General features: G+C 36.9%; 1 protein-coding gene across 3 annotated transcripts in view; it reads left to right on the forward strand.

The window, feature by feature from the left end:
• FBXW7 (F-box and WD repeat domain containing 7) overlaps nucleotides 1-25859 on the forward strand; it is a 187142-nt gene that overhangs the window by 89401 nt on the left and 71882 nt on the right. Inside the window, exon 2 of one of the 3 annotated variants that reach the window (XM_054824368.1) lies at nucleotides 16292-16462. The exons of the other annotated variants lie outside the window; for them this stretch is intronic. Within the exon in view, the coding sequence (XP_054680343.1) occupies nucleotides 16316-16462 (147 nt within the window). The 5' untranslated portion in view covers nucleotides 16292-16315. The remainder of the gene's footprint in view (nucleotides 1-16291; nucleotides 16463-25859) is intronic. 3 annotated transcript variants of the gene reach the window in all.

The following is a 25859-nucleotide window of genomic DNA, read 5'->3' on the forward strand; positions in this document are numbered from 1 at the left end:
TTACAGACTGGTAAGGGTTGGAAGGGACCTCTGGAGATCATCTAGTCCAACCCCCCTGCTAGAGCAGGATCACCTAGAGCAGGTTGCACAGGGTTTCGTCCAGGTGGGTTTTGAATATCTCCAGAGAAGGAGACTCCACAACCTCTCTGGGCAGCCTGTTCCAGTGCTTGGTCACCCTCACAGTAAAGAAGTTTTTTGTCATATTCAGATGGAACTTCCTGTGTTCCAGTTTGTGCCCATTGCCCCTTGTCCTGTTGCTGGGCACCACTGAAAAGAGTCTGTCCCCATTCTATTGCCATCCATCCTTTAAATATTTATAAGTGTTGATAAAATCCCCTCTCTGTCTTCTCTTCTCCAGGCTAAACAGACCCAGCTCCCTCAGTCTTTCCTCATAAGAGAGATGCTCCAGTCCCCTAATCATCATCATCATTATCTTCATAATCATTAATGACTGTCATCTTCAATATACTTAAATCTTTTATTTTTAATTGAGGCTTTCAGTTTCCATCAAGATGAGTTGTTTTTCTTTAACTGCTGTGAATTTTTCTTATTTGGAAGAGTATTGACTTCTTGATTATCTTAGAAATTGTTTCTAAACAGTTAAAATCATTTACAGGTTCATTCAACTTTGGTTTCGATTTGATGTATTTTGTGGAAGGGGGAAAAATGTCATGATCGCTTATACGCAAGCTACCATGAATTTAACTTTGTTCTATTAGTTTTCCTTTTTCTAAGAGATATTACATAATACTTTTAATATTAAATGTGTCTAATGTTGAAGCCATCTCAGTTAGGAAACTATCATTAAAAAAACCTAACAAAAACCTCATGAATTCCTGAGAAGTGTTGGCTGCATTTATTCCAGCAAATATTGTCACAGATTTCTATGATTAGGTAAAATAACTACTTCATACCAGACTAGCAGGTGTGAGATCTCCAGAGGCAGATATGTATGTGCTGTAGGTCAAATTGTGAAAGGCATGTTTCCTTTCTCACTCCTGCTTGCATGCCTGAAGTTGGTCTCTGGCAAAAGAGGAAAACAATCTGAAGATTATACAGAAACTAGAAGATGTAATTTACTATGTCCATGGCAAAAAGCTGTATCGTATGTATAGGAAACAGTTGTTGGGGGATATGCAAATGGCAGCTCTCTTTCATCTTAAAGTATGCCTCTCACTGTAGGCAGATGCCATCTTGAATTGTCATATAATTCCTTCTTTTCATGCCACGGCCTCCCATTTGAGGTGAGATTCCAGGAGCCATTTCATATTTGTCCACAAATTGTGTTTTGAGGGGAGAATGCACCAGATGGCACTAGAGGTATTTTGATGTAGTCTGTAAAGACCTGAACTTTAAAATCCAAGTGAGTGGGTGGAGCAGGAGAATTGTTAGCTGGTGCATGGCCATTTTTCTTGTTCTGAGGTTCAGGAAACACATTTGTCTGCTCTGCTTCTCTGGAGGGATGTCTGAAGGAGTGTTTGAGTCCGTCTATGGGAGATGCTCAATCCTTTGGGACTGTTTGAATTGTGATGGTGACTCCTCATAAGTGGTCAAACATTCTGCATGCAGAACCCTCGGCTAACTTTCCAAGGTAGTGTCCTCTTCAAATGCAGGTTTGCTTGTTGCAGGATTGTGGGCTGTGATGGAGAATGTTTTGTTGGTTAACCAGAGCTACTTAAGAAGCAGAAAACAGATTAGCTAAAATGAACATGAGAAACTCATGTATAGTTGGATCTACAACCACAAAAACCACTTTGATACCCCTTCAGCAGTTGTCATATTTGAGCATTTGCTTCATTACTAAAGGTAATAAGATGATTTTTTTTTAATAGATGCCTTTCATATATAACCTATATTACATACAACAATGGTAAAGGCTGAGAAACAGCTTCATCTTCTTGTAAAAGTGGTGTACTTTGATTACAGCATCCTCTGATTCTGGGTACCATACTGTCTGTGTGGCTGTAAGTCAGTGGGTGCGCTTGTGCAAGTAGTGGTGCTGTTCCAAGAGTGTCTTTTCTTGGATGTTCATTGATCTTGGAGAGAGGAGAGACAGAACAAATAATCTGGTTTGACTTCAGTGGAGCTAGAACAAATCTAAAGCCATGCTCACATATGTAGCTTTGAGTTCTCAAATAGCGCAGACTAGGACAGAATTTTTTACTGCGAGGTGCTTGGTCCAAACTAGTACATAGAGCCACAAGGATATAAAGGAATTATTTTTCAGTGATTTTCAGCTTTGTATGGAATGATAGTATTAATTTTTAAAACTGAAGAAAACTAAGATTGCACTGGACGGTTTGTGCGTGTGTGAAGTGAAAAGGGACTCGTGTATGAAAGTCTGCAGTTATTGTCAGAATGTTAATAGACTAAAAGCTTCATAGGGATAGGGGGAAATAAAGGATTATTAGAGAAATGCTGGCCCTTGTAAGCAGTTTTTTGTTTTGTGTACAGGCAGTACACGGAATTGAGAGAAGATTGGAATATTGTGTGTAGGTGGGGTGGTGGCTTTGTAAACAGTGTATGTTAATATTTTTCTCCTTTTCTGAGCAGCAGAGGGGGCTGTGATTGCTTTGCTGCAGCCTTGCTGAGACTTGTGCAGTGTTCCTTTGCAAAGGTTTTTCCTGCTCTTGCAGCTAAATACTTCAAGCATGTTTTTTTAAGTGTAGGGAATAAATACAACTGGAACAGAAAGACTCAATATTTTTTATTTCTGAAGAACTCTGTTTCCAGTATATGAAATGGTGTAGGAATATTTCCTTTAAAAAAATAAGTATTAAACATTTTCAGATGGCTTGTGTGATAAGAATGCAATGTATAGTTCTCTGCTCTGAGTGCACAGGAGAAAGAGAAAAACTTTATACTACAAAAAGAGATTATTTCATCTTTATTTTTTGCCGTGATCCCACATAGGGTATGTAGATTCTTCGTGCCTTTCATCTCCTGAGTTGTCTAACAGTTAATGGTTTAAAGAGTTTTAAAACTAAGTAATAATTTGGCTAAAGCTGTGTCAAAAAGGATATGTGTTAATAATCACTGTGATTGTAAAAAAATTTAAAAAAATTGGCAATATAACTTTTTTTTCCTTTTGCTTCTCCCTGGGATTCTCCTTTTTAATTAAAGCTTTCACATCATTCTCTTTAAAAGCTTAGGACCCAGCAAATTTTCTCCTGCCTTGGTTATTCTGAACTACAGCACTAAAGTATAATGAGTTAAGATACGTAAATGACTTGTAAAGACGATTTATAGTTTATTCTAACTGCCAGTCAGAATTACTTTTGCATTACGATGACAGTTTAGGTATTTTGGAGCAAGTTTTGCTGTTTTAAAAAAATACTTTTTTTTTTAACTCTTCTGATACAGAGCATTATTTTTATATTGGACTGTAATAACATTAGAAATATTCATACTCTGAGATTAATAGCAATCAACACTTTTAACCTTTGACTTCTTTCTCATTTATATACTGCACTGTTTAGTTGCTAATGATTCCAAGCATGCAGGATCATTTGGAAAGGTTATGCAACTGTCATTAAGATGTAGTTTGTTAAATATTAAAGCATCCATGGAAGGAATGCAGATTCTCAGTTTCGTTGTAGATGGCAAGGTTCTTCCCCATCTGTACTAACCTGCAGCATGCTTCTTTACTACGAATATCAACACTTCTTTTGAAAAGTACCTTCTCTCTTGCTCTGCTTTGACTTGACTGTGTTAAGTAATGGCTTCATTTGCTGCCCAAGGCTTGCAGAGGTTGAGCTGTACTTGTGCCTTTTGTAAGTAGAATTGCTCCCACACCTTCATTTGCAGGTAAAGCTGGTGTTAAATAATTGCTGCTCTGCTAATTTTCCCTACTCTGTAAGCAGATCATGAAGCCTGCTAATTGATATGTGGGCTCTGTGTGTAGTAATGTGGTTATCCCTGATATAGTTTGTGGCTCATCTAAGAACTTGGCTATCTAGTTCAGTTTTCTCATGCAAAGTTCTTGAAATACCTAGTAATTAAATTTAACTGTTATATTAAAATGCCACTTGCAGTCAAAGGACAGGAATTTCTTCTTTAATGAATTGTTTTTTCTTTCTGTTAATGAAGGGGGTGTTACCTCTTTTCAGTATGATTTTTACAAATATTGCTACAGAATTAAATGACAGTGCCAATGTATAATTTGTGAAGTAAGTAATTGTGTATAGAAAGGAAAATTGAGAATCTCAATGCCTGGGAAGGAAGAAAAGTAGTTTAACAGAAAACATTGATGCTGATAGTTTGGGTCATAGTTCTGACTACAAGATTGTATTTAATAAGTAGATTTTAATTGATTTTTTTCCCCCTTCATTACAGAAAGATGCATGTTTTTTGATGTGGAAAGAGGTAGTGCTGATTTAGTTTCTCATTTAGTTTCCCGTTATAGAGATTGCTTACTACTAAAGACCTAGCTGAATAAGGCACAAGCAATTTTCTATTTCTATGCCAATAATTGAGGTCAGTCTTTCAATGCCAGTCAGGAGATTTACCTCAACTAGCCGCACTGGAAAATAGACCTACAGAGCTTTTGGTTGTGTCAGATTTTGTCTGTACAAGTATCTGACTTAATGTACAATTGCACCTTCTTTGCTGTGAAGCCTGCATCTCAGAGTATATGTACACCTTCCTTATTTCCTGGCAGTGCTTACCAGACATGTCCGGTAGTTTCTCCTGAACAAACGTGTAACTCTTCTTGTAGCCATGTCGGTTGGCTGTTCGCAGGTGTATTTCCAGCAGTTCCCCAAGACAGAAAAGATGCCAGGCACCTTTCAGGGTGGGGGGAGGAAATAGCCTCTTGGTTTAGACTTGCTCAGAATTGATGCATTGCCACAAGGTTGTATTGACTTGAATTGTCTGTTAGTTGTTTGGCTATGCAGAGCTCCTTAAAGGTAAATATTGGAAAGGAACTTGCCTGTGTTACTCATACTGCCTTACCAGTTTACTTTGTGTAGAATAGATTAAATTGATACCTTCAGGATAACTACTTGAAGCAGTGTCTTGTAGTAGCATGCTTTTTCATAGGCTTTGAAATCAGTGACAGTTAGGCACATACATGGTTTTTGCTCTGCACCTTTGTTCTCAAAATGAAAATAATCTGCCTTTTTTTAAAGGAAAAAAAGGGGAAAAAAAGAATTGCAGTAATAGCATTTCAACTGACCAATTACATGGCAACAACATTATGAAGTAGAAATCATGAAAATGTGCTTGAGAATACTTTCCTTATTCTAACTCTGGGATGCATGGCTTGTCTAACAAATACACTTGGGAGCTCTGCCCCACTTAAATATGCCATTTGTTCCTTATGTTGTTCTTGACTATGTAGCAGGTGCTGTTGCCTGATGTGATCGTTAGCTCAAATATCTCCAGTCTGTAGTGATACAGCTGTATTTACTGAGCATTTTATCAGTGGATGCTGTTGCTCTGAGTATCAATTTTAAGCTGCTTCACCTTTTGCGGCTTAACTGAAGTTGATATTATGGGTTATGAAACTTTGATGTAAATGGTGAATTGAAGTGTGATGAAAGTAAAAATTTTGCTGGTGAGTTCGTTTTCGGTTTTGTTGACATCCCCCTTCCCAAATGGATGGCGTTAAATATTCTTTTGGCTATGAATTTGAAGTGTATGTTTAAAAATGTTAGTTATGATCAGTACATTTCTTGTATTCACTGAGGTTTTATACTTATAAAATTATCAGGTCTGAAATTAGCTTAAAGGGCCGCAAGAACAGAAGGTGATCTGAGGACCAGAATTCCGTTTAACAGCTGCTGCGGGACTAACATTTTATCCTGACGCATTTCTCACTCACTGTAATCTGCGAAATAGCAGTGTATGTCCTTTATTTCTGTAGGAGACTTTTCATTATCTGCCGAACATGTTGCTATTCAGCAAACTGTGCACAGTAAAGTCATTTACATATCTTTACAAATTCTTGGGTATAAGGAGGAAAACTAGACAATGTCAATTTCTGTGCTCGTGTAATCATTTCTGAACAGGCAGAATGCTTAAAGCCAAAATTTCCAGGCTGTCTCAGCAGAATGTTTGAACAGCCAGCATCTAATGTCTATTGACAAAGGATGATTTTTGACACATTCTTTGGTAGTGTATGGTGTCTGATCTGTGCTTGAAGTTATGCTTGCGTTGTAATGATAGGACGTGCATTTTGTGTACATTCATTAATCTGCCGTTAGGTTTTGTTTTTGTTTGTGTGTGAATGTTTTAGAGTTTTCTTTTAATAGAAATTTCACCAGTAAAGTCCCTATAAAACCTAGAACCAATGTTTCTATAAACCGTTCTCTTTGTCGCAAGTGTCTTCTCCCTTCTTGTCCATAGTGTGGTTAATGAAAACACTGTCTAAACTTCAACTTCGTGCAAATTTTGCTAAAGTTCTGCCCATTCTCTCTTGGCCAAACAAGTTCACAACTTCACCAAATTACTGTAAAATGTGCTTTATGTTAAAAAAACCTGTATAAAACTTTTTGTGTGCATTGACTCTGTATAGTACAATTTACGATGTAATGTTACATATAGTTAATTGCTATTGAGACTTTAAAGGTGAAAGTCATGACTTCTGCATAGATGGGTATCTCAATAATAATCACTGAAATACAAATGGAAAACATTGCTGTCGGGCATCACTTCTCTCTTATTTCTCCTTTCTCCTCCTCTTGCTAATTTTAAATATTGTTTCTTTAGTTTGTAACAGCAAGAATTGGGAAGAGGGAGAGGATCTGAGAAGGACACAATTACTAAGGAAGTGCAGAGATTTCTATCCCAAGACAAGGTGGTCCAAACCAAGTATTTCTTTATAGAACCTTACTTCATTTTATGTTTGTTGTTACTCAAAGCTGATGTTTTCTACTGACTTTACTACCTGACCAAATATTGCATAATATGAAAGGAGAAAATGGTGAATTTTAGTAATATTCAGTGTAATTCAATCTTGGGAGACAGTGGCTATGCTTTTCAGCTGTGTCATGAAATATTACTCTCTTAATGCTTATTAAATTTTAATACATTTGTTCAATCTTTGGTGCCTCTGCTGAAGTGGAAAATGTACCTACCACCACCACAGATTGCCAGCAGGGATAAATTTCTCCTTATTCATCATCAGAAGTCATTACTACTTTTAAGTATGAGCAACGTTTCCTGTAAGTGCAAATCACATTCCTAGTCTTATGTCATCCAGCCACTGATTATCTGTGTTTGGAAGTGGGCAGGAGACCCTTCGTTCTTCTCAAATTATGGAGTGTCCTGTAAGGATGGCAGCTACCACGATCATTATTGACCCAAATGTATTGAGTACTAAAAAAATTAAAAGACAACAAATAATGAACACTCTTTTTACCAAGGTCATAATTCCTTCGGGTCTGATCCCTTGGTCAGATTTTCTAAAACACACAGGAAATAATTCACTTAATTAAAATGAATAAATAAAAATGAAATTAAGAAACTGGAAGTGACACAGCTAAATGGAAGAAATCAGACTTAAACCCATTCATTACAGATCCCTCATTCTTGCCAAATGTAATAATGTCGTTATTTCTCTGTAAGCTGGACTTCATCTAAAGCAAGACACTTTCAGTTGGTACACTGGGGCATTCACCATCTGCATAATTTTTGGCTTTGGTGTAAACCACTAGTATTACACGTCCTACAGCAAGTACAGTAAATGCTGTGTTTACGTGTATGCATGTGTATCTGTGTTGGAAGACGGACTGTTGAAACTCTTCCTATGCTGTGCCAGTCAGAATTTGGTACTGTTGCACTGCATTTCTTTGCTGGCAGGGTTTGAAGTCAGAGTATCAGACAGCCAGTAAACTCAAAGCTGGATTTGGATTTCTATAAAATATTTATAAGCATTTAAATAATAAGTGATATTTGAACAAATCAGAGAAAGCCAGTGTTTGTTAAATAAAAATACAGGCAAGGCTTCCCCTTCTTCTAAAAAGAAAAGAAAAAGGGGGTGCAAAAAAAGAAAGATGACAAAAAAAAACTCAAGGTGGCAACCATGCCAGCCCTTCCACAGACTACCTGCTTTTTTCTGTAGTCCAGGCATTCTTTGCTTCACATATCTTGAGCTTTATAAATAGCCTCACACCCTTTGCAGTATGCTGTTAACCAGCTGAAAAGGATTATATAGCTTAATTTGGTGCTATCAAATGAATGCCAGTGTAACAATCAGTTGTTGCATTTGTTAGATTTATGTGTGTTTTACAGTTCTAGTAAGAAAAACATAATTGTGTATCAAAATAGATCTCTGTCTATAGTGTTTCAAACATACAAAATGTAATACATTGTTCAACCTTTTATTTTGGCCGTAGATAATATAGCTAATATGAAGAATGTTACTGTGTTGTCAGGCTTTATACAAGAGGATTTTTTTTTTTTATTGCTGAATAAATGGTATCTGGACAGAAGTTTTCACTACAGAAGAAAAAAATATTTTTTTAGGTGTATTTGGTGGCAGAAATATTTTTAACACCTTCTGATGTTTTGAGGATTGTTCCTTTTCCCATTTAATATGTAGAAGGGAAGAAGATTCTAAGTCTAAAACTAATTTTTGGCAGTGTTTTTTGGACACTAGTCAGAAACTGATAATCATGTTTTAAATATTTTGGTACTAAAGTCTTGCATTTTACATGGAAAGGTGATACAGTGATAAGAAAAGCTGAATTACTGTATGGAGAACTAATTTTTTTATTTCCTATCTTCTTTTTTCATAAAAGCAGCCTCCTTACTAATAAAAACACCTGCTATCCCTTCCCTTGGCTTATCCTCAGCTGGGAATTTGACTTGCATTTTAATCCAGTATTAAATATTGCATGACTTCTCTACCTGTTGTTGTAGTTCTTAATTCTTGCCTCAGCTTTATTTAAAGGTGCAACAACAGCATAAATAAGTAGTCAGCAAATAAATTCCTGCAGAGCAGCTGTAGCAATTCTTTTTAACAGCTGGTGCAACTCTGACTAGACCAAAGAGTTAAACTTGCTTATCCAACAAGTCATGTTATAGCCAATGAGGACTGGGCAGACATTTCTGGAATATTTGCAAAACGCAAGATGATGCAGCTGGATTTCTGTTACATACCTGGAATATTTTCTGAAATGTTTAATGAAGAAATGAAGACAAATGCTTTAAAGATTGTTTAAAAAAAAAAGTGACAATGGCAACAAGACCCCATAGTACAGTAAATAAAGTTAAGAGGTTTGTGGAGTAAAGCCAGATAATATAGGCCTCTGGTTACAAATTATTATGTACATTTACAGGGATGTCTAAGTATGGTAGGAATTATTTTTTCAAATGCACATGGTTAAGTATATGTATTAATGATATGATAGCATCATTAGTATTGATATTATACAGTCTTGCCAATATGCAGTTTACTAGACAGTCTGTATATTTCTTTCATAAACACTTAATGTGACCTTACAAAAAGTTAGCTTGTGCAAATGGGCCTTTGTAATTTGTCAAGTGTTCTTTTGCACTAGTATCCTCGTGACTGAGGGCAGATGCCAAGCCTATAGCTGCATGTTCCCTTTCCTTTCTTTTGGGATGAAATTCTATTTTTGTTGAGACGTCTAGGAAACTTTTATCATTGACTTCTCTTCGGGACCAGTGTTGCATGCTAAGGGATCCATGGACAAAGAGAGGTGATCTAATAGCTCATTGTTGCCCAGAGATGGAGGTCTTGACTACTCTCCACTTCCAAACACTTTTGCTGTTTGTCTTGTGTTTGTCTCATCGTGCATCTGGCTGCTTTGTGAGCTGTTTACATTTGCTAATCTAGTGGAAAAATAACTCAGCAACAACAAAAATTGAGGATTTTCAGGTATCCTTGTTACTGGAGTCGTTTCAGAGCTCACAAGCCTGACAAGCTCTACAGCCACTTTAAGAAAGAGTTTGGAATAAAATGGCCAGAGCAAGGAGGAGAGGTGCTGCTCTTCTCCTTTTTGCTATTAGAATCTCCAGCTGAAATGTTTGCCTCATTTCAGCTCCAAAGAATATCAGCTGTGGGATCAAACAGATCCAGTGGAGATCTTTTATTTTTTACTGACAGTCATTCAAACTCACTTGCATTGGTGGTCACAATTAGAAACTGAAACTAATGAACCCTTGCTATTGGTTAGTCTGACCTACTGCTTGGGTTCCCCAGCAGGCAAGGCCAGTATTGCCTGCTGTAGACAGTCGTCAATGCTGTAGACGAGTATTAAAATGCAGTAGGTCAAATTTGAATAAGATTTCATTTCTCCATGCACTCACACTTAGATACTAGGATGCTTAAACAGATATGAACATGCACATAGGCATGAAAAGTGTGCAGTAGATAAGTTTATCTGATGACTTCCCCTTTGCTGATATACTTGATATTTCATATCTTCCTTGACCTCTACTAGTGGATTTCTGGGGAATGCTGTCTTGTGGACTGTCCTTATCTATACTTGTCTGAACCTTTACAATTCTTGTCAGTATAGGAGTGTCATACAAGTTGTACCATCTTCCACCAGCTGCTGCAAAAGGCGTATCTCCTTCTTGCCCTTTCATGGCAAAAATTGTAAAGTAGCATTTTGTATTAGATAACAACCTCTTTCATCACAGTAGTTATTAATGGCCATACCTCAATACAATTCCAGAGCCAGAATTGTAACCTGGAAGTATCATCTGAGTGAGTCCAAGTTAAGAAAATGTGGATTCTTCTTCTCTATGTTATTAAACTTCGTTGCCGAAGAAAACAAAGCTTGTGCAGTTGAGACATCTGCCTGTCACTGTCTGTTCTCCTTTCCAGAGCTTATGCATCTCTTCACTAATTTTTACCCAATTTGACAAAGAGATAGACTAAGATTACACAAATTGAGATAGATTAAGATTACACAAATTTTCAAGGTAACTAGAGGGTAAGTAGGAAAGGGAGAGACTTATTAATGCACCTGCTGAGGAAGAAGTAAGTCTACAGGGTGGCCATCACCTGGTTAGATATTATTGAATCCTTGTGGAATTGGCTTTTGTTCTGACCATCTAAACAGGTTCAGCTGATGTTTGTTCCTTACTTTACACCATAGAAGCCATTTATTAGTCAAAACTCATAGTAAGGCGTAAGCCTGAAATAAAGCTTTGCTATGGCTGGACTGTTCAGAGTGACTTGTCCATGAAGGACCCCTGATGTTTTTGGGACCATAAAGCCTTGGAGAAGCTGTAATGTAATTCAAACACAATTCAAGCTGGCATGACAATCTCACCTGGAGCCAGGCTTTGTTCATTTTGTTGCTTGTGGTACAACAGGTCTACACTTGCTTTTTCCATGAAGTACAGAGAAAGTCATCAGTTCGCACGTTTTACTAGTAGTTTTCCCCTTTTTGCATACTATTCCAGGGTACATTTTTTGGGAAATTCTGATCTTGTGAGATCAAAATGATCGTCTCCATTGATTCCCTCCCTACCCTCTCAGGTGTCTGGGTCATTATGTTTTCTTACCAAGCAGATTTTTGTACGGCTAAACTTGGATACAATAGAGACTCTTCAGAGCAACAGTTTTTTTTCTGTGCAGCACCACTAATACAGTTGCAGTTAGTTTTGTATATCAGTGCCTTTTTTCTATACGGCTTATTCATTTGCCTCTACAAAGCAGGTTAATGTGCAATGTATCATTTGGGAGCTATGTGTATACTGGTGTTAGAAATCCCTCGCATAAACAAACTTGGGACTGCAGTCGCTATGTAAGAGTAGTTACTAAAGTAGTATAGACTGCCTTGCTTTGCTAACAAAATGGTTCTTGCTCTTTCTACGCGTGGGCAGGGACCTGCATGAATATCAAGGGAGCAGTAACGCTTGTGTATAATGTAAACTATAGTGCATACTATATATGCTACAGCTATGCAGAGCTTCTTAAAAATGTTATTTAGGAAGTATATTATCAAATATATTCAAAGGATTATTATGCTACTATTATTATTATTTTGAGAAGGTGACTTTTAAAATGTTGCAGTGCTCTGCTTTATCCATTTGAGGGCAGCTGTTCACCGATGTTAAGAACTGTGGAAAAACTGGGGTTCTGCTTTCTGCATTTTAATCTTTCTATACTTGCAAATGCTTCATTTAGGTCTCTCTAGGTCTTGTACTGTTCCATCACTATATTAAAATGTCCTGAGTTTGTTTATTTTTTCCAGCAACGTTAATATACAAAACAATTGTCAGCTCTAGTGTAAAGTTTGAGTAAGCTGGTTTTCGTTGTTGGGATAAATTCTTAGATCCACGTCTTAAACCCATGGCCTTTCTGAGTTAAATGTACTGAATGAGCTAGTTAATTTTAACATTTGCTTTCTGGTAAACAGCTCCTAAAAAGCTTTGCTACAGGATCACTTTGAATTACTCTGACTGGAAGGTATAAAAATTATTGCTGCTTACTACATGCTTTCATTTTACAAAGATGTCTCTTCACTGGACCAGCCAAAAAAGAAAGAAGAGTCTTCTGGAGTCTTAAGTTTACAGTTAATAGTCCATGACGATCTCAAACTACTATTTTCAAACACAAGTTTCCAGGCACTTTTCTGCATCTAAATAAAGTGATCTGATTTCAAACATGATCTTGTGATTAAAATGACAGGCAGGCACTTAAAAAGAGCATCATTGGAAATCAGCCCCGCTTTATTTAGAAACAGGATGTTAAAGAAATGTATTACAAAGCACCAAAGCTCAAATTTTCATAGTTTCACATTTGTGAAGTTTTATACATGTTCTTACACTGTATGATATAAAAAATACTTTTAAAGATAAAAGCAAGACAGTGGCTCTTTAAACTTTACATTTACAGCTTAAATTAGAATTCTATGTGTAATAAAGACAAAAATAAGTGATATCTACTATATGCAACATATTCCTGACACTTCTAAGATAGCCAACCCTCTCCATTTTTGTCTTCCTGTTACACCCTCTTGCTGCTTAAATTAGACTGTGTTGTATTTTCAGGCTAAAGGACTTTCATTTAATAAATGTTTATAGCTGTCCAGCATAGCTTGGGGCCTTTAAGCATTACTGTAAGACAATAAAACCTACACTCAGTAATGTGTAGCAAGTCTAAGACTAAAAAAGAAATGATGATACATGGAAATAAAATTGGGCCAACAAGATCTCATCTGCTAGTGCAAGTGTTTTTTCTGGGAGATGATGATAAAAAAGGGGGAAAAATAGGCAGAGATAAAAAAATGAAGCTTTTCCTTATTGCTATGGTAAAGTGTGAAATCTAGCATTGTAATTTCATGTGGGACCAAAAAAAAAAAAAGCGCCTTATTTTGCTTTGGCTTTATCCACTTAGAAAGGGGACTACACTGAATGCGAACATGATATGTTTTTTTCAGCTAGAAGTGTGTCCCTGTGGAATTCCTCTAGAATAGTTTGGAAGTTCCTGAGGAAAAACTAATGTACTGCTGGGACTTTTATCTCAAACTGTAAAAGAAGAATGGCTGACAATCAGAGTTTTGTCTTTTCAGAGGTGTGAGAATAACTTGCGACTGGAGAATTGCACTGTGAGCAGTGCTTGGAGAATGCCCTACCTCAGTCTTGTCTGCTCCCCAATTGTATGTAAATCTGTAATTGGGCCAAGTTATCTTCCTGTTTTGCACTATGGTTATGAGCTAATATTTAAAAAAAAAGGGGAGGGGAATAAGCCTGTAAAGTAATAAGATACTAGGCTCTGATAGCAACTAGTAATGCTGGTACTAAAATAGTGATCTGCCGCACTGTCAAATTCTCCTTTCAGCAATTGCGCAATGAAATGATCTTTTAAAACTGAGTTTATTTCAGCAGTTTCTCTTAGTGCGCGCACACACACACGACATTTCTGTGTGCAATTAAATGAAATACTGACTGTTTATTAAACTAGAATCTGAGATTTGCTTTGTACAAAATACTGTAGCTGATCTTGTGTTACATACATACTATTCAAATTTCAAATTATATTAATATAAATACATTTTGGTAAACTTCCCACTTTGTTGGAATGATTGAGACAGCGACCAGTACATCGAAAATGGAAAACTTTGACCTGTTGCTTCTTTTTGAATGATACATCAGTAGGGATACATGAGTTGATCTCTTTTGGGTTTTTGGCTCTGTTCTTCACTTTAGTTATTCAAAGTAGAAACAAAAGGCTACTCTTTCTCCCTCTTTGGAGTACTTCAGTGAAGTTTTCTTATTTGAGTGAACCCGAGATCCCAAAACACCTTTTTCCAAAGTCTTCCATCCAAGTGAAAGCCTAATATTACATATTATATAAAATATGAAGTAATTCAGAGTGAAGCTATAAACTGTGATCCAGTGATATTGCTGTTGAGTACAGGCTAATGGTAAACTGGTTTTTGGAGTTCATAGGATGAAGTATAAAGAAGGAAATGTAAAGAGTCTCTTAGAAAAAAAAGTATGTCTAAATGTGCTTTAGAATAGCATTTGAATGGAATGGTGGGAAAAAAAAAATAATCAATGCCTGAAAATACTGTGCTACCCAGCATTTCTGTATGCAACATCTGTAAAGAAAGAAGGATTTTTTTGTTTGTCTGAAAAAGAGATATTTTGTTGTAAGTGAGTGTATATATACTCAATTAAACATTTTTGGGTTTTTTTTTGTAAAAAGCATTGAGCAACCAAATGTTTGGTTAGGGGAGGCCCTCTATATGTGAGAGAGATGCTTACGGCTTGTCTTTTTGAAGGGGAAACAAAGGGCTAAGTGGAGATGCTAATACAGGCATATTTTAATGCTGTCTTTTGTCAAGTTACAGTGTTGTGCTTCAAGCATTAAAGCATTAATACACTCCCTCTTTTGCCCTCACATAATTATACAGTTAATTATCTTTGCTAGGTTGTGCGTAAAGGGACTTGTAAGATTTCTTAATGGTCATTTATTCACTGTAGTTTGGACTGTACCAACTCAGTTCATACAAGGGCTTTGATGGCTTTCTGCATCTCTCATCAGCAATTTCATAAGATGTTTTCACAGTCTCTTCTGCTTTTGTCTCTTTCTACTTAGTTTTGCTCAAAAAGGTTTTCAGAATTTGAATATCTTTTTAAGAAACGTGTCTAAGTATAGGGATCAGAAAGGGATTGTGGGAACCTAGAGGCATTGTAGGAAAGCTAATTTGATCAAGAAATTATTTAAAATGAAAGTAAACTAATTGTGGATAATCTGAGTAATAAACATTGCGGTTCTATCTTCGGTCGAGCAAGAACTGTTTTCCTGAAAAATGGCCTTCAGTCAGGGGCAGGCAGACCTCTCCCCACATCCTTCAGGGGACACTGTTCTCAGAGGAAGAGCCCTTCTCCTTTCCGTCAGTGTGATGGGTAGGCCTGAGCAAACTGGTACCCAAACCTGTGATGGCCAGAAAAGGGAAGACTGTTCCAGTACCGTTGCATCCCTAGAGCCAAAGCCCACTGGATGCTGCTCCCCCCACAGCAGCAGGGAAAGGAGAGGAGGTGCAGCCTGGGGTACCTGCACAGAAGTAAGGAGGGCGAGGAAGAAGGAGCTAAAAATCACAATGTAGGTGAAAATACAATGATAGCCTCTACTTTTATTAGAAGAGCAAGTTTCAAGTCGATATCTTCATTTTAGGGGACTCCCATTTTTTTCCCCTGTTATTTTTTTTTTCCTTTTTGTTTACTTTTTTAAACTTTTGGACTTAGCAATATTTTATGTTTGTGGAGATGATGGTTGAGAAACAGCAAAGTCCATGTCAATTTTTTAGTCACTAGCTGTCAAATTTTATTGAAAGTCCAGAAGTCGTCTGCCCGGAGAGTGGTGGAGTTGATCCTGCAGTAACACTGTTACTGTCTGAAGGTTGCAGTCTCCTTGGATTCTCCTTCTGGAAGCACAATGCCAACTCTTAAAAAAATAATAATTAAAACCAAAAATTTTCCTTTAAAGTGCAAGTATAAGTGGCTGTGGGTATTAAAGCTCCTGGCAGTCATGATTTTCTTCTTCTTTTTCAATCTGCGGATCCCGTTTTGGAGAAGGGTTCTTCTGACATTGCAGGGGAGGTCCACCAGCTGTTTGACTGGCAGGAGCAGTCTGCCTGCCCCTTGGTAGTTTAATTCCTGTCTATACTAGGATAGCTTGCACTTCACTGAGCAGCAGACAGGTCAGGACACTTGGCAGGAGAAGATTGAGAGACAAAGGCAGGAGGCTGCGGGGAGCTGAATCACCAGTCTGAAACTTTAAAAAAAAGAGGGGGAAAAAAAAAATCATGCAACTTTAGAAGGAAAGTTTTCAGCAATGTTCTTGCATTTTTAGTAGATTTGACAAAGAACGAACGATAAAATGTCCAAACCTGGGAAAACTGCCATCAACCATGGCTTGGTTCCTGTTGATCTTAAAAGTGCCAAAGAACCTCTACCACACCAAACTGTGATGAAGATATTTAGCATCAGCATCATTGCACAGGGCCTGCCCTTCTGCCGCAGGCGGGTAAGTGTAAAAGTCTTTAAAACCTGAATTTTGATCACTTGGCTTGTAGCTCAGTGCTTTGTCATGGTGCATTCATTCCATGAGGAAATACTTATATCTGTATTATCTAATCACTGAGGGTGCCATAGAGGAGCCCATGGGGTCATTTATTTCAATAATTCTTGTGCTTTAATTTAATTAAAATCTGTACGTGTTGTCTTAGCTATTACTCATTTAAAGGGACATACTAGAGATTCTTTTATACTTATAAACCATGTAGATGAAAGCAAATGCTGTACAAATTAGGTGCATTCATAAATGTGTATTTTGCTTGTATTCACTCTTAGGTGTTGTAGATAGTTTGGAGTAAAATCTATTGGATGCAGTTCTTAGTTGTATTGGCACATGCAACTTGTTGGATACTAAACTAGAGAATTTAGAGGTGTTAAACTAATTAATATTTAAACATTTTTAGTAAGAATTCTTAAAATATAATTTTAACACTTTTGTAACTCAGTAATGGAGATAACATTTTTGCTGTTACAGAAAATAAAAATAGCACGTTACTATGTGGAGGTTGCGATATAGTTTATATATAGACAATCCTAGCCTGACAAACTATCACGGGTCTTATGCTACAGCTTCAGGAACTATATGAATAATGTGGCTCTAGTCTTTTAAACGTTGTTCTCTCTAATATGCAATTTTCAATAAAAAGTGATTTTTTTCAAATCAACTTACATCATGATTTCATTACTCAGTTTGCATGGTGCTGAGCTTGTATTCTTTAAAGTAAAATTAATTTTTGTTCTTTATTACTCTTTGGAACATTTTTCAGTAGTATTATAAGTAAATTTGCTCTTCATAATGAATTTTCCCAACACTACTTTGAGTTTTCTGTTGCTACTGAATAAATACTATTTCCATTTATTGGTGCAAGTTTTAAAATCTAGCTCAGCTTTTGTAAATGTGCTAGCTTTCCTTGAATGTCAACATACTCCTTTCTAGTAAACTTAGTTAAATCACAGACAAAATTTAAATTTGACAAGATCACCCTTGAAAGCTTGATTTCTTTTTACTATGTTGCTTTGAATATCTGAGAATGTTTCTTGTATGTAAAAGGTATACAGCATGTGTTGAAAGCTGGCAATGTAATATCAACCTGCAGTAATGCAAAAATTATAACATGTATATATATATACACACACAACTGTTTAATAGTGGATCATCAGCATTTTAAAGTATTTTTTTCTGAAATTAGATATTATGCATATGTGTTTGCTGAACATTGAATAGGAACATTTCATAAGGTTGAAAGCAATAAAGTAACCCTCTATGTTTTAATAGATGTGCTTTCAAATTTTTTACATGATTTGAGAACTGTTTACTTGAAAATAAACATTTGGAAGATGTTTGGATAGTTTTAGTTCCTTTCTCTTGGATAAAGCATAGTATACAGCATAGAAGATAAGTTTAGTAGATATATTTCACAAGTCTTTTCGTGGCTATATTAATACATTATACCATTGGAACTTTAATGCTGATGTTTTATGTATTTTCTGTAATGTGGTCACACATTAACTCATCACAAATATGAAAAGATAAGTTCTAAAGCAGTTCTCTGAAGACTTTGCATTGTTCCAAACCGACCACAGTCTATCTGAATTGTCCTGTTGTACGCTACGTTCAAGCAGTCAGTTTAATGACTCAGAGATTTTAGGTCTAGGAGGGTTTAGGAAGCCATTCAGCATCTACTTTTCTTTTAGCATTAGGACTAAGGAGGAAATTAAAAAGTGCTGTAAATGTGTGTTTTACCAGCTAAGCCATCATCAATCTATTTAAGTTTATCTTGTCTTCTGAAACTAATAATTCTCAGTATGATAGCTGCTGATGGTGGAAAAGATTAGAGCTCCGCCTTTAGTCTCATGCCTTGCAAGACTCAAAGCCTGCACGCAACTCATAACGATTACCATATTGGGTTCTTTGCATGCTAGCACACAGAGGTTGCATATAAGATCTGCATTTTCACTTCTGCATATTAAACAAAAAACAAACAAAAAACCAGCCTAATTTTGGATGTCAACAGATGAGAGAATCAATACTTTTATGTAGATTTATCATTTCATTAAACATAGAACCAGAAAAGTATTTTCATGTAAAATATGAGTTCTGACACAGTCTTCACCAATATGCAACTCTTAGATTTATTTTTTGGATATTCTACTTTTCATTTAATAAGTAATGCATTGAATTATTTAGCATTTAATGTTCAGACCTAAACTTGATGTGCTTTAGAACATGACCTACAGTTTGCTTCTAGGTTATTGAGTTGGTAGTATGTCAATACCAACTTTTTTCTGGTGAGTGTATGATGGGGACATTCAAACACTGACCTGACTTAAAGATTATTGACCTTCTCCTTGTTTGAACTCATTTCTTCCCCTCCTTAATTGTACATTAAACCAAGCAAAACATCTTTAAAATGTGTACTATGATCCTTGGGAGTTAAAATACTTCCGTTATGAGAGCTGACAATCCATAGCTTTGCATCCTCTGCATTAGTTATACTGGGCTTCTATCAAGAAGTGCACTATAAATGGTCACAGGACTTAACAGTTTGCCCTTGTGCATTTTGTCGGTTTGCTCATGTAGTTAAAACACTTGTCTGCAATAGTACTACTCTGAATCCAGTGAAAAAATAGTATTCTTTGTGTAGCACTTGAGGATAACTTTAATGCATAGCTCTAAGTGTACTGTATTTACACAATAAACGTATGTATTCCTTCAAAGCTGTCACTGAAAACATTGATGCAGTGTCGTCAAACGTAGACCCAGCCATGGTCCTCTTTAGCCATTAACATATTTTTTGTAGGCACTTAGGTAGATTTTGCAGTATAATGTGAAGAAGCAATGAATCCCTTTCAACTAGTACACGTCAGGTATCGGATATCATTTAGCTCTTCAGTACGATGTAACTGCAGCTGGTCATTGAACATACTTACCAGATAGTCACGCATGTCACGTATGTTCCAAAATCAAGTGGTGTATTTCGTTCGCCATGGTAAATACTTTCAGTTGACAAAAATTTGGTCTCTTAATTAACTGTGTGATTTTTCCCTTAGAGTACTCTTAGACCACTAGCAGTAGAAATGTTTTTCCTTCTGAACTGTTATAATTCTTAACTATTTCAAAAGCTGTTCTTTAAAAATAGATTTCTTCCCTCGTTAGTTTTCCATGTTTTTTCCTGAAAATTCCATTACTTGTTGTTCTTGGAGGTGGCTGTATAACAATTTCATCACATTGAATATATGTTTTTATGAAGTGCTAATAAGCTCCAGAATTTGTGAAAGTGACTTGTTCACTTGCAGCATTCCTTCATTTCAAGTGGCTTAAAGTAGCACTAAATTGTTACAAAGCGGTGGTTTTGGTGTGCAGCTTGTGGTATTCCAAGCTAGAAAAGTCAGGGTAATAAATGTAACCATTTTCAGTGCTTGTATTCTCAGAAACACCAAAGATTCTCTTATCCTTTACCATTTTGTGAGAACAGTTTCGCTACATGTACCTATGTTTCACCCTTAAAATGTATCCCACGAAATTTTGGCAATGCATCAACTTAGTTCACCAATGAAATGCTTCCCTCTGTAGGGTGTACTTCTGTGCTAGGTGAACATAGGATAAAGCATTTAAGCATTGATTTATATACCAGCCTGTGTTTTTTATATATAAAAGCATCCACTGGTCTTACGCATTACATATGGCATTGGTCTGTTACTACAGTAGAGCACTTGGAACAAGACTCCAGTTCCTTTTCCCTCCTCTGGTTGACTAGTATGCTAATAATTTATTTGAAATACTAATGTGTCTTATGCATGAACAACTTCACTTATTTTGATTTGTTCCTTTATGCCTTCATTTCTGTGTTAAAACAACCAAAACACCCTTTTCATTGTCAGTCAAATCTATGCAAATGCTTGCGCCAGCAATTTAACCAAGTAGTCTGTCCGTTCAGTTTTTCGGGGAAATGTAGTCCTGAATTTCTCTGCAACAAATCCTATTTCTTGCTTGAGTACAGCATGTTATTTCATGGATGGCAGTCAGAAGTTACTTTAAGGACGAAAAACTGTTTAGCTTTCTCTGAAATGGTATACCTTCCCATCATACGCTTCCCTGTATTTCAGCTGACTTTGGATGAGGTCCTGAGTAATATGAAAAAGAACTGAACTATTTTCCCCTTAAACACAAAATGAAAAAAAAAAAAAAAAAATCTTTTTCCCTTGAAATTTCTTACCATTTGGTAAGAAGAGACTGTCAGAAGAACATAAAGAAAAAAAGTTTGAAAAAGTGCATGTGTGTATGCCTATATACATATGCATGTATAATTTTTTAATTTACAACTTTAGCCTGTCACTGGACAAATCAGAGCACTCCCACATGCCTGCCTTTTCTACAAGAGACCTTTTGGTTCTGGGCTTTGTGGCTGGGAACTCGCACTATGGTCACTGGTTTCAAGAAGCCCCTTCGAGTGGCTGTCAGAAATAACTTTCTTTCAAAGCTGGTTTAACATTTACTTCAAGTTCCCTTGTTTGTGCTAGAATTTGTCACCTGAATGGAAGTACAGATCATGGAATGATCAGTTGATATATACGTGAAAGGAAGTTTGTTCTTGTCCCCTGTGCTTGTTTCTCATAAAAGAGTGTGTCCATTGTTCTGGATATCCAAATATTTACAATAAAGCCAGCCTTAATACAGGTTTTACTTTTCATTGTTAAACTTAGAATTTATAGTGTTTGTTTTCTTGCTTTTGTTATTTTTGGAGTTTCAGTTTTGGAAGATCTTTGAAATTAAACAGAAGTACTTCAGAGGTCCAGCAGAAGGAAGTTAACTGAAAAGGCAGATGGTTTTGAGTAGGAATAAGGGAATACTGAAAAGTTACAAAAATGAGCAAGACTTAAGTCTTGTGTAATGCTGCCTAGAGGATAACTCCTTTTAGAAGATAAATAATCTTGAATAATGAACTATTTCCTCTCTTTTTTAAGTATATGTAGTATCTCCATTCTGAATCTGCTTTTCCCATACCTTTCATCTTCTCTCACAAGGGGAATAAAAGTTCTTCCTGTGTGAGGTGATAGCCTTGAAGAAAAGCAACATGGTACTTATTTTCTTAATGTGGAGCAGAGGTAGTCTAAAAATGATCTTTTTCACCCTTCTTTTTTTCCTTCTTTCTGCAATTCTCTCTCTCATTTTGCTTGCAAACCGGTTCACTCTGTACTGTACTTGAGAGGGAATAAAGTAGGAATCACAGAAGTGGAAAAAGTAGTGGGTAGATTCTCAATTATTTGGTCAACTCAAGGTGAAGTGGTTCAACCTGACTTGACTGAAGAGCCCTGTGGTCTCCCAGACTATGCTTACAAGAGATTTGCCAAGCCATACCAAAATCCATCTCTCTTGGTTTTTTTTTTAACCTCAAAACCATGGATACATTCAGATGTAGCCAGTGTTTATGGCTCTGTAGAACTAGATACAGGCAGAAGTATGCTTCTGTCTACCCCTCCCCTTCTGTGGGGTGTTACAGAAGCTCTGGGCTTAAGATAGCCATTTGTAGGAGGGAGCACTTAGTTTGCTGTTCAAACAGCTGTTCCCTGTGTCTCCTGGAAAAAAGAAAATAGCTAACTAAACTCTGCATATCTAGTCCAGTCTGCTGTACTGCGTCAAAAATACATGGACAATGTCTGACAACTTGCTTGGGGTTTTTTGTGTTTGGTTTTTTTTGGTGGGGTTGGTTTTTTTTCTTTTCTCCAAACCTCCAGAGCAACACGTCATAGTGCTCCCAGAGACTGCTTTTTCAGAATATTCAGTGATCCTCTTGTCACTATCCTGACTCTTTGAGAAACACTTTTATATTTAAATTGTTCTACCTATTTCTGGCCAAGATAAAAGCAGCAATCGGAAACTCATTTATATTTAACGCTAGCTAAAATGTTTTTCTTTGTGGTTTTGATGCATTTAAAACTTCCATTTCTTGTGCAATGAGCAGTGCTGTCTGTTACAGACTGATGTGCGGGTGCAGATGCTAAAAGCGCATTATGAGGATTCTGCAGTCGCTTCCCTTCAGTAGGTGTCAGAAGGTTGCCTGGGCAATTTTACTCCTTTGTGCCCAATTGTTTAGATGTCTTTAGAAACCTTTATTGTTATTCACTTTGAGCTATTCAAACATGCTGGATTGTCTTTGCAAAAAGCTCTTTACCTGTTTAAAAGTCTGTCTGTTTTATCGTCTCATGCTGTGGAGGTTATAGCATCCAGCAGAAAAAAAGAGGGAATGGGAGACAGCAGTGATGCCATAAAGTGACCCAGCTGCCTCTTTGCTGATTGATCATGCTGGAGGGGAACTCATGAAATGTGTAATTAAATACTTCATTTATTGCTTTGAAACCTAATTGCCTTAACGGTGTATCTCCTTTTTCTCTTTTTGCAGTCCCTTGTATCACTAAGTAAACACTTCTTGTCCTTCTACAACAAATGAAGCCATTTGAATTTCCTGAACAGGTCTTTTTCAGGTATGGGGAAAGGATCCTTTGTGAGGAAAAAATCCCCAGATTTTGAGTGGAAGTCAAACTGAACTAGCATGAGACCCAGACAAGTCATAAGCAGGGTTATAGCATCAGCATCTTGCTCTCGGATCTCTGCCGCTTACCACAACCGACTGGTTGCCGTTCCTTGTGTGATGAACCGTTACTGTCAGGGAATGATGGTTTTGCCAGTTTAAATAGCTCCACTCTTCAGAGTGAAGCTCCCATCTCATTCCTAGTTTCACTGCTTGGATTGTGTTTTTCTTCCAAACTCTCTCTGAGGCTCTGGTCTGCGCTCTCTCACTCCTCCTCCTCCTCCTAGTTTTGGACTGCTAATTCTGCTTTCTCCCCACAGCTTCTCATTGATATTCATCCTCTGTTAAAAGTAGGCCTCTTTTTCCTCTCTCTCCCTTTGCTTTCTCTCTAGCCCCGGTACACTTATTTATCTTCATTTCATGAAAAAATTGTTTGAAAATACAGTTTTGCATAGGGACAACAGCAGTATCTTTCTAAATTTTGTTCAGATATTTTATAATATTACTCAGTTGTTTGAAAAGGCAAAAAACCAACACTGGAGTTGACATAACTCTTTCCCTCTCTCTCTTTCCCTCTCTCTCTTTCCCTCTCTCTCTTTCCCTCTCTCTCTTTCCCTCTCTCTCTTTCCCTCTCTCTCTTTCCCTCTCTCTCTTTCCCTCTCTCTCTTTCCCTCTCTCTCTTTCCCTCTCTCTCTTTCCCTCTCTCTCTTTCCCTCTCTCTCTTTCCTCCTTTGGAAGTCTGTACTTTTGATTTCTTGTGTTCCTTGAATTATTTTTTGAGTAACCAGTTTGATTGCAAGGTTTCTTGTTAAGAGGACTGAGATGGTTGCAGATAATTTCTGTAGTCGTGTGCAGTTTGATCACATTTCAGGAAAAAATTCTGTAGTTACTGGCCTCTCAGATGGACATGATTTTAATAGTAAAGCATACAATTCAGGTGATAATTGGAAACCATACTACATTTTTAATATGCTGCAAATATACATGTTTGTGAAAGAGAAGTGCTGGTTATGTACGTCATATGAAAATGTTGATCCTGTGCAAGGCAGCGATACTGTAAATCTGGTTTTAATAACTTTGCTACTACCATAACATTTTGAAGTCGTAGGCAAAACATTGTAAGATTTGTGTGTGTGGTGTTTTTAACTTGTTTTGTAGATCATATTCTAATATATTGCAAGACCACCAATGATCTGCTGACCCTAAAGTGATCGATGACAGGAGGAGAGAAGATGATTGAGTTAAAATGCATAAATGATACTAAAAGTCTAAATATATTCTTCTATAAATGTTCTTCCCTTATGAATTGAGCTTAGCAATGCTTCCTTAACCCAACTTATTTTGTACTTGGTATCAAAGGAACTCATAACACTGGGTAAATACTAATGTATTACACTTCTTTGTGAGCTAGGGAAATGTTTTTGTTTTACAGGGAATAGTATAATAATGTGGCAAAGACAGCAAATGTTTTGTGTTGTAATTAGTAAAACATGCTTCTTTCTCTCCTCTCTGTTTCAGATGGTTCATTATTTCAGATAGTTTATTAAGCTTGTATAAGCTGCATTGCTTTGCACGTGCAAGGTAGTAGATAGAATTTTATTTGTAAATTGCGAAAAAGAGGCAGCTCCTATGTAGAAGACTCAGGTAGGTAAAAGACTTAGTTTAGGAATCTGTAATATGTAAATACATGCAAATTTGAGACCAGATATTTTACCTGTGGAATTTCTAAGATCGCATTTGACTCCAGTTTCTGTAGTTAGCATATATTTCAACTTACAATGTAGCTAGCTTATAATGAAGGTAACTGGTTGCAGCATACTGCACTTACATGGTATCATGTGGGATCTTCCCTCCTGATTGAGATGTCCCCATTTATATGTACAGACATGGGTTTAAAAAGCAACTTTTATTTACAAATATTATTATTTGTATTATAATAATATTGTAACAAATACTGTATGCAAAGTTATCCCCGCACAGAGAGCTTACTGCTTGTAGAGATGAAAGACAGAAGACAGAATGGGAATAGAAACATAGTGTGTTGTTAGCTGCTAGAAACAGAAAGTTGTTCCTTGGCTCGTGGGCCAGGAGTCTGTAGATGACACTATACTGCTCTTTCTAAGGACGCTCTCCCACCAGAATTTTACTTTCTGAAAATTGAAAAAGAACAGCACAGGAGGTGCTACAGAGGTATTTTTGGTATGTTTTTAGCACCGATTTTTCTCCTGCTTACCCTGTGTTTAGGTAAACTCACTGCTATACCTAAACAGTTAAGATTTTGTTGTTCTAAGTCCAATCTGCATGATACAGGGTTCTGTAAGTACAAATGGCAGTCTCTTCCAAAGCATGTTGCTATTAATAACCCTAACACAAGATTACTTCTCATGATAACAGCAGCAGCTGGCAGGAATGTTTGCAATTTTAACATATTTGCAGCACTATTACATTCCATCTTGCATTTCTCCTGTGGCTTGTTGTCAGTGAAATTTCAGACTGAATTCTTACCATGAATTTCTTCACGGCCTCACGGTCTTCTCTTCCTTTGCCTCACCTTCTCCAAATCGTGTCTAGATACCAAGCTATCAAACAAGTCCTCTACTGTCGTAAGTGCCTATTCCGTTCACACAGCTTTTCCAAAGCATCTCTCTTTTCTTTCCTGCCTTTTTTACGCCCACAGTGTTCCTGTCCTTTGCCTCTCCGCTTATGCTGCATGCGGTTCTGGGAAGCCCTTCCTGCCCACACACCTCCTTTAATGGAATGAGGAATTATCTGTAGCTGGCTAGTCTGATATTTCCTAATTGCAGCAGATAAGCCATC

The sequence above is a fragment of the Grus americana genome, chromosome 4 (genome assembly GCF_028858705.1).
Source record: "Grus americana isolate bGruAme1 chromosome 4, bGruAme1.mat, whole genome shotgun sequence".
NCBI classification, from domain to species: domain Eukaryota; kingdom Metazoa; phylum Chordata; class Aves; order Gruiformes; family Gruidae; genus Grus; species Grus americana.